The sequence below is a fragment of the Ruditapes philippinarum genome, unplaced genomic scaffold, assembly GCF_026571515.1.
Source record: "Ruditapes philippinarum isolate M1 unplaced genomic scaffold, ASM2657151v2 ctg770_1_1_1_1, whole genome shotgun sequence".
NCBI lineage: Eukaryota > Metazoa > Mollusca > Bivalvia > Venerida > Veneridae > Ruditapes > Ruditapes philippinarum.
Genome location: NW_026859620.1, coordinates 480,776 through 495,013, shown reverse-complemented (window position 1 = coordinate 495,013; position 14,238 = coordinate 480,776). Strand labels below are relative to the sequence as shown.

At 29.6% G+C, this 14,238-nt stretch overlaps 1 protein-coding gene across 23 annotated transcripts in view; it reads right to left on the bottom strand.

Annotated features, from left to right (window-relative positions):
* LOC132757261 (cilia- and flagella-associated protein 70-like) overlaps nucleotides 1-14,238 on the bottom strand; it is a 42,516-nt gene that overhangs the window by 25,151 nt on the left and 3,127 nt on the right. For 10 of the 23 annotated variants that reach the window (XM_060748493.1, XM_060748497.1, XM_060748507.1 and 7 more), the window contains exons 4-14: nucleotides 14,119-14,217; nucleotides 13,555-13,637; nucleotides 13,142-13,318; nucleotides 12,590-12,717; nucleotides 12,119-12,268; nucleotides 11,480-11,564; nucleotides 9,205-9,237; nucleotides 6,480-6,497; nucleotides 4,440-4,509; nucleotides 3,744-3,805; nucleotides 3,226-3,363 (exon numbers count right to left, since the gene is read on the bottom strand). In XM_060748493.1, coding sequence (XP_060604476.1) covers nucleotides 3,226-3,363; nucleotides 3,744-3,805; nucleotides 4,440-4,509; nucleotides 6,480-6,497; nucleotides 9,205-9,237; nucleotides 11,480-11,564; nucleotides 12,119-12,268; nucleotides 12,590-12,717; nucleotides 13,142-13,318; nucleotides 13,555-13,637; nucleotides 14,119-14,217 — 1,043 coding nt within the window. Of the gene's footprint in view, nucleotides 1-855; nucleotides 880-2,280; nucleotides 2,305-3,225; nucleotides 3,364-3,743; nucleotides 3,806-4,439; nucleotides 4,510-6,479; nucleotides 6,498-7,137; nucleotides 7,156-9,204; nucleotides 9,238-11,479; nucleotides 11,565-12,118; nucleotides 12,269-12,589; nucleotides 12,718-13,141; nucleotides 13,319-13,554; nucleotides 13,638-14,118; nucleotides 14,218-14,238 lie in introns of all 23 variants that reach the window. The other 13 variants (XM_060748489.1, XM_060748500.1, XM_060748506.1 and 10 more) reach the window with 6 other exon arrangements.

Below are 14,238 nucleotides of genomic sequence, written 5' to 3'. Positions count from 1 at the left end.
TAAAATAAAAGGTGGAAATAAAGTTTTATCTCTTTCTTAGAATGAATATGAATAAAATCCCTTTGAAATCTTATATCTTAAAAGTTGCAATTTCCAAAAAAAAGTGCTTTGATCCATTCATAATAGTTTAATATTAAGACACTTTAAATCCTTAACAACAATTTAATAACGTCGCTAAATCATTTAATATTTTTAAAGGAAATACAAATTTACATAGAAAAAGCAGTTGGAAAAACAGGTTAGAACACTCCCACCAAAATCCAGGACCTTTAAGACTGTGCATGGAAATTATCAAATTGTTATGGTTTGTGTCCACTAAAAAAAATGACGACAATTTAATATATTGTTTACAAAATTAACAAAACTTTCAAAATAAAAGAATACAAATCATGTAAAGCTTTTTTTACTAAGAAACTCATATGGGGAACAATTATTTACTATTAAAAACTGTTTTGTTAATTTTAACAGCAACATTGAGATGATATTTGAATTTTCATATTGTGATGACATTCTTGTATGATTATTTTTGTATTCGAAATTACACGAACTTATTCTGTTAAATCAAAATATCATGACTACTAAATAAAAAAAAATCAAACTCTATGAAATAATAAAAAAGGTCTGATTATTTTACATATTATCACTATTTTGATTTTAATTGTCTTGAAAAAACCAAAATGATAACAAAATGTAAAAAAAAAAAAAACAACAGAAAATAAATATAAAGTGCATCTTTTTCTTTGAAAAGAAAATTAAAATCCAATCAAATCTTGAGCCATTTTCTTTACTACAGAATAAACTTAGGAAGACAGAAAGGAAGTCCTTCCCTATCACTTCAAATATTGTACAACATACCCTGGAATCATCTTGTCTTGAATGCTGATAAATATCATCAAAACTTATTTTATACATAAATTTGGGTTATGGTTCTCACCAGCTCAAAAGAGGGGGAATGTTGGCCTTATTATTAGGATCATTGCCTCCCAATCCAGGGATTGTGGGAATGAGTCTTTACTTAAAGGAACTTTTTAGCTTTGTGGTAATCCAGAGATTGTAGAATTGGGTCATTTATTCAAGGAACTTTTTACAGGGATTGTGGAATTGAGAGTTGTTACTTCAAAGAACTTTTTAACTATCGAGAATCCAGGGATCGTGGAATTGAGTCAATACTTGAAGGAACTTTTTAACTATATGGTAGAATCACTAATGAGAATTTTACCATTCTACATGAATGGCACTGATTTTTATTTATGTATAAAATCTTTCAAATAATATTTTTTTAATTTGGGTTTTAAACTGTATCAATTACACTGGCAAAGATAGATAGAAACTTTAATGAAAGAATATAGATATATGCCTTGATGATCTAGTATTATTTCAGATACCAACATTAGTTCAGGCATCAGCAGATTGAGCAGAACCAGAAATAGAATAAAACCAACAGCAGGGCAATACAAATGTATTAACCAACAGCAGGACAAGGTCAATTACCAACAGCCAGGACAGAATAAAACCAACAGCAGGACAGTACAAATGTACATGTATTAACCAACAGCAGGACAAGGTCAATTACCAACAGCAGGGCAGAGTTAAAACAACAGCAGGGCAGTACAAATGTATTAACCAACAGCAGGACAAGGTCAATTACCAACAGCAGGGCAGAGTTAAAACAACAGCAGGGCAGAGTTAAAACAACAGCAGGGCAGGGTTAAACCATCAGCAGGGCAAGGTTATGCTGTAAAAAATCTGTGACCATGAGGGCTATTACAGACACCAGTTGGTTCCTTGCACAGTACCAGTAATGGAATCAAACTCAGAACAGAGCAGGGATTAGAGGTCAGAAATCTGTAACCATGTGTTTTTAGCCATTAAGGCACTTCCTTGTTATGTAAATTTCAAAATAACTAACAGCTCAGATGAGAACTGTATTTTAAGTTACATACTATGAACAATGTAGACATTTTTGTTTTTGTTTACAAAGAATCATTTCTCTGCTGAACATGAATTATTAAAATTCAGTTAAATAATTACTTTGAAAATTTCATGCATCGATTAAAAAAAGAAAAATGTTGATTAAATGAAAAAATATGCCATGCTGTGAAATGCAGCATGCATAAAAAAAGCTTGGTTAAGTAATCTTTGCATAATCATTTGAACTCAAGAAAGCATATTCTTGATTTATCTTGTAATAAAAATTCTATTTCAAACAAACAAAGTGGAAGTAAGTAAACTCAAATGAACTTCTTCAACAAAATAGTTCTAACAGGGAAAAATACATACACGAGAACCCTGATGTGTGAGAGCCTAGGCGAAAACAAAACATTTATGAGCCGCGTCATGACAAAACCAACATAGTGCGTTTGTGACCAGCATGTATCCAGACCAGCCTGCGCATCTGCGCAGTCTGATCAGGATCCATGCTGTTCGCTTTTATTTTCTCTACTTGTAATAGGGTTTATAGGCGAACAGCATGGATCCTGATCAGACTGTGCGCATGCGCAGACTGGTCTGGATCCAAGATGGTCGCAAACACACTATGTTGGTTATGTCATGACGCAGCTCATTTATGAAGCATAAAACTCAAATATTGTCAAGAGAAATCAACTGAAATATGGAACAGTGTTACACTTGAGCATTAATTTATTACTACCAAATATGTACCACAAATTTTTGACAAATATCAACAATTACTTTCAATTACTTGCCCAAGTTTTCATAAAATATAAATTTTAAATCAATAATTTTGTGTATCAAGGACTTGATTATTTTGGTAAATCTTCTCATATTGAGAATGTTGATTCATGGGTTTCCTTGACATTGTGTAATATTCATGTATTCAGGAAATAGCAAAAGCATGTCTAGAATTGAATTTCCCAGTAATGCTTTAATAAATCAATCTGATATAGATATCATGTGAAAGAAGAACAAATTCCTTAAATAAAGTAGTAAAAATATAATGAAAATTCTTAATTCACCTCTTATAAAATTTCTAACTGCATTAATAAAAATCACATTCATTTCTCTGAAAACTTACTTTTTTTACATTTCATACAACAATTTGCGCATACAATTTTGTAATCCCATGCATTTTATCTGTGAAAAAAAAACTGCTTTATTAGACGAGCCACATGTTAAGGTGACATTAAAGAGACATACACGGGGGAAGGTTTGAATATAAAATGGGGGGGGCAGAAGAATTTGAAAACTACAACAACAAAAACCTACCCCTTTCTTAACATCCTTCTCTTTCTTGTCATCTTTTCCTCCGGCCCCTTTCTTTGGACCAGGGGACGCACTGCTACGGTTAAGAATATTATTGGCAATTCTAGCTGCCTCCTCACCTAGTCCCATCTTTCTTTTAGTCTGAATAAATATAGAATTAAAGAAATATAAAATTTGCTCAGAAAGAAAAGATATTGTTATGCTTTAAGAAGTATTTATAAAATATATCACAAAATCTAAAGTCATGGGATTATCAAGTTATAAAGCCAATACACCTTCGATATACACTTAGTATAAATGGAAGGTAGTATGATTTCTTCATACTTCCAAGAGTAATTAAAGTTTTGTTTACCCTTAACCTATAGACTTGCCTAGCTTCCAATTTTCCCTCAATGTTTGGGATATCAAGACTTCATGGATGAAATTGGCCTATTTAGCTCTAGGCAAAATTACTTTAAGTTCTAGCAGGGGAAATGTTACATTATACAAGAGAAAATAATGGTTAGATAATGATTTCTTACCTTTTCTGCTAGTGCTTGATCAGTGTAGGAATGTATTTTGTAGGCACCCCTGATTCTTTTCACTAAATAATGAAAAAGAAAAGGATAGTTAATTGAATATTATACTTTGTATTAAATTTAAATAAATAAAAAAAGCAAAACATTTCTTAAAATGAATTACTTTTTAACATGTGATACACAGTGTTAAAAGTAACATCAAACATATGTTTTCTTTATTCTAACCATACAATGATCAAAATTTCGTTTAAATGCACAAAATGATTGAAGTCCTTTAATAAAGTTTAAATAAACAAAAAGAGCCACAAATTTATAATCAGCAGTCTGTGTTAATAATTTAAAAAAAAACCTCTATAATTAGAAACATTACACATATTTACTGACTTAAAGATTCTTTTCTTTCAAAAATTTTCACATTATTTTTATAAGGGCTTGAAGTTTGAACTGACTTCAAATTACATGTACATAATTGGGTACAATGGGTTTGAACCCTGTTGAGGGTCTGTCATGTGAGGAAGTTTATAATCTAGCCGGCATCCAGGATAGTTGTTCTAGACAGCCTGTTCCTGAGATATATAGTCTTTCTCCACCAGTAATAACTGTCAAATGTCACCGCAACCTTACAAGTGTCTGTGAGACTAAATCACAGCCAATCAAATAACTGTTTTAATAATAAAACAATATTCATTTTCAACATACCTCCTGGATATAAAAGTGGAGCTAAGTTAACAAAGGCTACACCATGGAAACTCACTGCTCCCTCATCGTCCTGAAATAAAATGGTAATTTTCTTCAAGAAATGCATCTAAAAATATACAAATACATATATAATGTATCCTTACATTGTAAACAATGTAACCAGTGCTTATTGACAATTATACATGTATACCATTTAATTATGGTGAGGATTTGTGAAACTTATCGTTTCATTATCATATACGTTTTAGCAACCTCTTTCTCTTAAACAAGTTGCATTACAATTTTAAAGATACAATTTTCAAATAAAAGAAGACTTTGACAAGTCATTAATTCAAAATTTGCACACAAAAAAATCAGAAATAAAATTGTTTTCATGGTTTGTTATATATAAAAGCAATTGAAGTTTACAATATAGGCATAGGTCACTGTTCAATAAATATGTACAAATTTTACTGAAACTTGTAGACATGTACATTATTACATCATGCAGCTTCAGCCAACTTTGCAAAATTTCATTAAAATTCAATTCAGGATTAATGAATTAATTATGGTAAAAATATTGTGTGGCCTTTTAACATAATGTTGATAAATAATGGTAAGGCCATGGTTGCAAAATGGGACATGGTAACCCATGGAAACCCAGCTTCAAACTGGCTGGTTTTAAACAGAAATTTTATACCACATACAAAAGTCTTGTATAAAACCTTTCAAGAAATGAATTTTTTGAACATTTTTTGCACAGTTTTCAGTACACTTTTTGCACACAGACAATAATTTGAAAGAAATAAAAGAAAATATCAAAACACCATAAGGTCTCTTTTATTGTAATACCTTTTTAGGTATTCCAAAAAAATGTTTATAATATTGCATATAAAAAGGGGCAACAATGGGTTGATTAAGTTATTGTAAAACATAAAACAATGGCTTGGATCAGAATTTTGAAAATCACATTTATATTCATATATTAATATATATTATTCAAATATTAATTGTATTAATATTGTATTCAAAAAAACATATTGAACCAAAAAAGCTATATTTTATATGATATAATGATATAATCATTATTATGAATACACTAATTAATATGATGAATATATAATAAAAATCTAATTTCTATATTAGTTCATGTATATGATCATGTGAAATATGAAAATTTTCTAAAGTAATTTTAGTAACTATTTTTTAAATAACTTGTTTTGTGTAATGATAAGATATAAAATAAAAACATAGTATGTTAACAAAGCTCTGAGGTAAAAAGGATAAATTTGCTGTATATAAAACAAAAGCATGGATAAGTTTGATAAAAAACATCTTTGATATTAAAAACCCTAAATATAATTTTCTAAAAATGGAAAACTGTCAAAATAAAGATACATCTGTATTGAATATTCAATTATTGTATAACTCTACATTTATCTACATATATATGTTATTGGAACTCTGTGTCTCTTTAATATATGATATCTATGTTGGTGAATGGGATGGGTTTTTTAATAAAAACCCTAAAATCTATTGTTGTGTCCAAAGTAAATATCTTTAACAATCTAAACAATTTGACACTTGAAATTAGCTTTGAAGAACCATTCAATATATGGCCTAAGTCTTACTAAATTAAGGTGCATGTTTTTTTCTTTTACATTTTAGTTTTCTATAACATACTAATTTTAGGAAAACATTTTGATTTTCTACAATATATTTAGGATAAAAAGCAGAACATTGTAAACTGAATTTTGCGTGAGAATAAAGAAATTCAAACTTCTAAAAGAAGCTGAGTGGGAAGCTCTATAAAATGATGTATAATGTAAAATATAATATAAATCAGCTGATTAACTTATTATGCAATGTCTGTTTACAAAAGCGGTTAATACTGCACCATTGTTTTGCACAGATCAATTTACATTATGGTTATGATTTTTTTTCAAATACTTGTCATCAAATGACATATAAAACTCATCTATGAATACAATGCATGGAATCTGCTGATTTATATAAAGCAATGAATACACGTGCACATATGTTTCTATCTCGTGCACTGACCTTGTTTACCGCACCACTCTGTAAAGAATCACACACAGGCACACACAATTATCATGCAAAGAACATAAATCATAAAACAACATAAAATTTACAATAATTTCACAAAACAAAAATTAATATGTCAATAGGCAGTTCTATGAAAACAATTCCACCAATTCCCTGAATGCACTGTTAAATGCTATGAGTAATTTTTTTGATACATCTTCATCAACCCAGTGATCAACTTTAGCGATTTTTTTAAAAAATATATGTAAAACTTAAAAAAAAAAGAAGCAATAAAGCATATTTATACAATAATTGTAGGTACAGATCAGTCTTGCATTAATACCATTGGTCTTTGTTTGATTGTTTAATTTTACGCCTTTTCCCAACAGTATTTCAGTCATATTATAAGGCGGGTAGTTTCCTAACCATCGTTCCTGGAGAGTTACACCAGTACTAGACTACCTTCCTCCGTGCTAAACTACCAAAGCATAAATTGTTAATTGAAAATACCATAAAAATGAAATATCTTTTGTTGCACACCAAATCAGGGTATTTCTTTCATCATATGCATAGATATAGGTGTAACAGAAAAAGGAAATATAGATAATCACTGCACTCAAAAGAGAATGAGAAGTACAGGAGTTCAGATGTCTAGGGTGCACTTTCAACCAACCTTACGAGGCCCATTTCCCTATTGTACAAAATTGTGTAAAACAATAGTGAGTAATCTCTATACAATCTGCATAATCATGCTCTAAATTCTTTGTAATTAAGTGTAGATTTTTATGGCTATCACTTTAGTGCTACTACTAGTAGGAAAATGTGCAAGTTTCGTTTTTTTTTTGTTTTTTTTAAGCAGAATTTCAAATTGGAATTCCCTACATAACCTGAACAAAGTGGCCATTGATCATTGTGCTGTCTTTAAAATGGTTTTCCTTCAAAGGTAGCGCCTTAATGCAGGTAAAGTCACAAACTGTTGGTTGTTTATTGGTTTTGTAAAACAAACAGATTGGCCTCTTTATACAGGTTTGACATAATATGGCCTTTGTTTAGAGGTGGTGTTTTGACAGAGTTCACTTGCAGTTTCTAAAAATTTTTGAATGTGATTAAAAAGTCTGATAACATTAATCTAACAATTTTGTGAACAAAATGTAAGATTAAGCAATTAATTTAAGAAATATTACATACATGTGAACTTTTTTCGATCATCAAGTGGGAGATTTTTATTCTAGAAGAGGGTGATTTTAGAATTTGCAATAAACAAAGGATGTTCTGACATCAAAAATAGGGAGATTTCTTTAATTTGTGAAAACACCCCTTATTTTAAGATTTTTTTTTTGAAAATATGGCTGCAGAAAGTGTGAGTCTGAGGCCCTGCTTAAAGTGGGAGAGTTCACAGTTTTTATGTGTTCCTATTTAATGCCACATGATATAGTACAATATATTTTATTTGGCATCTACTGCCAAATAATTATCTGTACAAAATAAAACTCACACATTCTACAAAAAGTTCATCTGGCTGTTGAAGCAAAAATACCTCAAATAAACTTCATAGCCATTTTTAATATTTTTAAAAAAAAATGGATAATCTGGAATGGTGAAAAATGGTTGGGCATTGAACAACAGTTAAATGATGAGTCGGTGACCTACAAAAATGCCGGCTTCTATTACAAAATTACTTATGAAATGTAGATAAAATTTGCTAGTTTTTTAAATAACTTTTTATAACTTCATAATAACTTCAAATATCATAACCAAGGTTGATCTTTTTTATCTTTTAAATAAACATATACCTTCACATATTGTTACCTTAGTGCAGTAACAGGTTAACTCATTATATAATTTAATAGGAGTAAACCTGTTACTGCACTAAGGTAACAATATGCATGAACTGGAAGGAGGTTACTAAGGAGCATTATTTTAATACAGGGGCCATTATTATTGATATATGCCCCACTTTAGGACATGATAAAGTGAATATTTCAATGATCACTGAATTGAAACGTGTCATTATTTGTTTTTCTCTCTTTGTAGATACAGACACTGAAGACTTGGCACAAAAATGTCTTAGCTTTTGCAAAAAAGAACAATTTAAAGGAATTCCACTGTGGTTTTTAACATGAGGGAACTGGAAGTTATTTTTCGAGGTAAATGCTCCATTTGATATAGGTCTAAACCAATAACTTGTATGCAAAATTTCAGATCATTCGCTCTCTCTGTATGTCAAGAATAATTATTCTACTGCATGTAGTGCAAAATGACCCAAAATTTATTGTATAGCATGAAAATACAATTTTCAATTTATTTCTGAGTATATTTCTTAATTATCATTTGCATATCTTCGTTTTAAGTGTCCCAGATGTTCTTTGTAAGGAATTCAAATTTCATACTTTTAAGCTTTTGGACCTCAGTAGAGTTCCTTTAAACAATTTTGTACCATTCTTTAACTATGAAATACGATTCCAAGAAAACTAAATTTCATGCTTTGGACACTCTAGAACTAATAAACATTAATTCATTCCGTGTAAACTACATCTAACAAAAACATTTCTTCATTTTGTGAAAACTACTAGTACATGTATATTAACCAAAATATTCTCTTATTTTGTGAAAACTAGTATACATGTATTTCATTAGTGAACACAAAGGTATAATATATTCTGGTAAATATTAATCACTCCTGAAAGAAAGAATTTTGTCTGGTCAATTCTAGAAAACAAAGTTAAAAGAAAGAATTTACCCCTTTCTTTGTATCTGCATGGTCATCTTGCTTCTGTTATATAATTTGTTATGTTTAAAGATAATTAAAGACCATTAAATCTATCATATTTGAAGCTTTTTATAGTTGAATTAATCAATAATGCATTGATGTAGCTAACAAACTTCAACTTTTTTTATGGTGAAATAATCAATAATGCATTGATGTAGCTAACAAACTTCAACTTTTTATGGTGAATTAATCAATAATGCATTGATGTAACACTTTAAAGGAGAATTCATCAATAATTCATTGATGTAGCTAACATATTATAGTTCCTTTAAGATGAACTAATAAATTAATATATGCTGATGTAGCTAACATACTGTCTTGCTAACATATTGTCTCTTGAAAGGAGAATTAATCAATAATTCATTTTTGTAGCTAACATATTGTAGCTCTTTTAAGATGAACTAATTAATATGTGCTGTTGTAGCTAACATATTGTCATCTCTTCAAAGGAGAATTAATCAATTATTTATGTAGCTAACAAATTTGTAGCTCTTCAAAACCCTAAATGGGAATTTATCAATAATGCACTGATGTAGCTAACATATTTTTGGTCATCAAAAGGTATAAATCAATAATGCATAAATTTATGTACAGTAAACTTCACTTATAGCGAACACGGTTATAGCGAACCTCCGGTTATAAGGAACAATTTATTTTGGCCCGAATTTTGCCCTTCTTTATTTCATATAAAAATATACGGTTATAGCGAACACGGTTATAAGGAATTATCGCTTATAAGGAACTCATTTCTTAGTCCCAATTTAGTTAAAAGTGCATAAAATTACACTTTTATAACAAACTCCAAATATCGTCTATTCGTAAATATATCCCGCATTTTCAACTTTCGTTTTCATTGGCACGGAATAAAACTCGCGGAATGTACCGTTTATTGTTGTATGTAATTCAATATATGAAAATGAATTTGTATAGAAGTATGTAATAGTTTTCTATTTAGAATTGTTTTAGCTTGAGTTCTTGTCACAAAGATAAAACGGTAATTCCTTTTATTCTATAATTTCTTTTCTTTAATAGTTTGCTCGAGTAAAATAATTATCGGTTTTCAACATTAATCACGCATGCTTGCAAACATAATCCATAGAAAAACTACAAAGTATGCTTGATGAAATGAAAAGAAATCTATATATATTAGTTAAAAGTCACCCTTAAAATATAATAGAAGATATTCAATATAAAAGGAAGAAAAATGGAAAATCTTGTTTATTTCTTATTCATTGAAAGAAAAAACGAAAAGCACAGTGCAGTGATTAAGAAACAAAAATGATGTTTTATGAAGAATTGAGAAAGGGAGTAAAACTAAAAACTGAAATAGCAAGGTTTTTTCAAATTCCAAAATGTACGCTCTCGGGTATTGTGTCTAAAAAAGAAATAAATGATTAATTATTCTTAATCAAATGCTCTTAAAATGGCGGACGATGTTTAACAATCAGTTTGTTATATGTAAATCTGTTCGCTATAAAAACTCCTGATACAAGGAACTAATTCGCTATATGCTTACAAGGAACTACGGATATAAGGAACAGAATTTGAATGTCCCAATGAGTTCGTTATAAGCGGAGTTTACTGTAGCAATATATATTCCAGACCTTAATAGGGGAATAAGTCAATGATGCATCTATTTTATAGGTGACTTTATAGATAGCTGCAAAAAATAGATTCTTACACATTGCTACTTGCTTCAATTAAACCAAGTTAATAAATCAATTAGGTTATGACTTTTTGATATATTCAGGAAATTAATTTTAATATCTGTTTAAGAACATTGCATTTCATGCTTTAAAAAAAATAATATTCTCAAATGAAAATGGAAAAAAAGTACAATGATATTATGTAGGGATGTCTTTATATATAATTCTAAAGTGCAAAGCATGCAAATACTTAAAAAAGCTGTACACTATCTAAATGAAGAAATATATTTCATGTTTGATACTTTGATATAGAAATGATCTGAAATTGCATGCATTTCTCAACTAGCTAGAAACAGGTAATAGTAGATGTTGTAGCTAAATCCTGAATAAATAAAAGAATGCTTGATAAAAATCATGCATTTATTGTTAATTCAAATTGATCAGTTACACATCATAACACTTTATATACACTATGAATATTACTACACATGTTACATAAAATCAATCAAAACTGAAAATGTTAATTTATGTTTAGTTTTTGGAACTTTATTTCACCCAACATTAAAAAAATATCTTAATTATGCACTAGGGATATTTACCTTTTTTCCTTTACCACTGGCAGGTTGGGGTAGTCGCATTACTTCTAATGGCCAGTAACGGCATTTGGCGATTTTGTCTTGGAAACTGAAATTGTAAAACACTTATATATAAAAAATGTCTGATAAAGCACAGTAAATTAGTTATCTAAGCATTCTGTTGAAAGCAAAAATTGTCAAAGAGTATACTTTTCAATGTACATCTTTCAATTTCAGTTCTTAAACCATAGACCCAGTTTCTGTATAAAATATAAGTCTCTAATACCGAGTACAGCTGCATTCTTATTATCCATCAACTCTTTTTGATACAAATAAATATAGATGTATAAAATCACCATCATGAATTAAATTTAAATACACTTCGGACAAAGATAAACTTGCACAAACAGTACAATTACAGAACACAGTGCAACTTCCACAGTGGCCTTCTTAAGAGCAATCGCTTCTTAATACAACAACATTTTCAGTATTGCTCAAAGTAGAACTTTGCAAGAGTTTTAACTTCTAAAAAATTAACATCTCTCAGTAACAACTAAAATCTTTGTCCCTTGGAGGGTGATACTTTGCAGGGGTTGCACTGTATTTTCATAATGGTCCAACAAAAACAGGGTTTACTGTAATACTATAATTCATATGAAATACCTCTTAACAGCACTACCCTCAAGGTATGACCGACGTTCAGTATTCCATGTACATCTATTTTTCTCCTGTTCTGCGATCGTTCTATGTTCTCTGTCATCCTTTCCTCGGAAATCTCCATCCTCATCTTCTATTGCATCTTGGGCAATAAATCTGAAATAATACGCCCCTTGTCTTTATTCAAAACTTCCGATAAAATAACATTTTATATGCTCATTGTTTTCCTATTCTTACACTTAAAGACTATTTTTGTGAACATTTTTTCCTTGGAACACTCCATTTAAGAATAATGCAACCAGTATAGAAACATACCAGACTGTTTATTTGCACAATCTAACCAAGCTCTATACTGGTGACAAACCCATAAGTGGACAGTTCTAATATCAAAACAGGTAAAGTCAAATAAATACAATACAGTACTGTAATAGTTACATTAAATATGTGATCCTATATCATGTTAAAGCTTTCACTTACTGGTCTGGTATATAAATAGCATTGCCCTGAGCAGTGGCTGGGACTGCCCATTTCTTCTGTTTATTTGGCACTTCTTTATCTATTCCAGGTTTCAACATACCATTTGCAAAAACAATGGGTGTTTCTTTCTAAAAACAAAATTGGTTAAAGTAAATAACAAAACATGCAAACTTTCAAAGAAATTTGATGTAAGTTTGAATATAGAAATCAACTTCAGTTTCAATTTAAAAATGTAATTATTAAGAAATTTGATCAATCATAAGTAAACAATGATACAATAAAAGTTTTCAATATTCACTCTCAGTAAATCAGTGATTGACAATTCATTAATGAAGGTGTGACATTTTATTTTCAGCTACTTATATCCTTATTCATGTTTGCCTTTTCCTTAGAGGTAAAATAGAAGTCATTTCTGTGGCTTAATGTGCCTTTAAATATCATTGAAATCCCACTGGCTAGATTATTTGCTTCTACACTTTAAAATAATCAAGAAAATTATCTAACTACAAGTATGAAAAGCAGGAAGACATATGTAAAAGTTGTAGACTGTACCTCAGCATTTACAGGTACTGGCAGGGCAGCAGCATAAGCATACTGGGTACCAGTCACTGACCAAGATTCTGGTGGAGAGAAGAGACTTTCTACTGTAATAGTCATCAGGTTCCCGGCGTTCATCTGTGAGTTATCAACTAGAGGCTCGTTCACTGATAACAAAACATCTACTTCCGGCTGTAATAAAAAAGTGGTTAAAAGAAAATAATGTAAACCTTACTATGCTGAATTTAGTATAATGAATCATATTTAATTAAATTGTGCTTTTCTAATCAAATTTCAAATAATTTATACAGTAAAAGATATAAAAAAAAATCTAGTGCGTACACAATCATTGAATAATTAAAGTTTAACTTTAAAATTTAAAGTCTAAAATGGAGTACTAAACATGTTATATACATTAACTTTCTTACCCTTGGTGCATCTGGTGGTAAAGTTTCCATAGGTGATCCAGGGAGAGGATTTACTATAAGTGTATGTCTGTGTTTTGTTTCTCCTATAATAATAAAAATAATAACAACAACCATCATCATCATCATCATCATCATAATAACAATAATAATCATAATAATGACAATGATGATGATGATAATAGTAATATCATCAATAACTACCAATATTATTAGAATTAATAGCAATGAAAATAATAATAAAATAATTTATAATGACAATAATTGTATCATCATTAATAAGAAATGATGAGTGAAATAATAATGATAAGTTAACTGATAATGCTATTAACAATATTCATTAAAACCATTTTTTCATCTCTAGCATTTTGCAATTAAATGATAATCAATTGTTGTAAAACAAATAATATGACTTGCAGGATAACGGACCGTTGTCATTTTTTAATGACTTAGATCAACAGAAATTTATTGGAAATTTTGGCAAACATTGTATATTAGAATGATAAATATCAAACTTTTTTTCTAACATTTATCTTGAGAAAATAATCTGATATAGGGTTACTGTACCTTTTACTAATGGTAACATATCAACTGTACATTGTCCAAGAAGAACTGTTTTTTCCTCTTTTTGTTTCTTTTCTTTTGGAAGGACCTCTATAACTGTCACTAAAAATAAAATTTATCTCT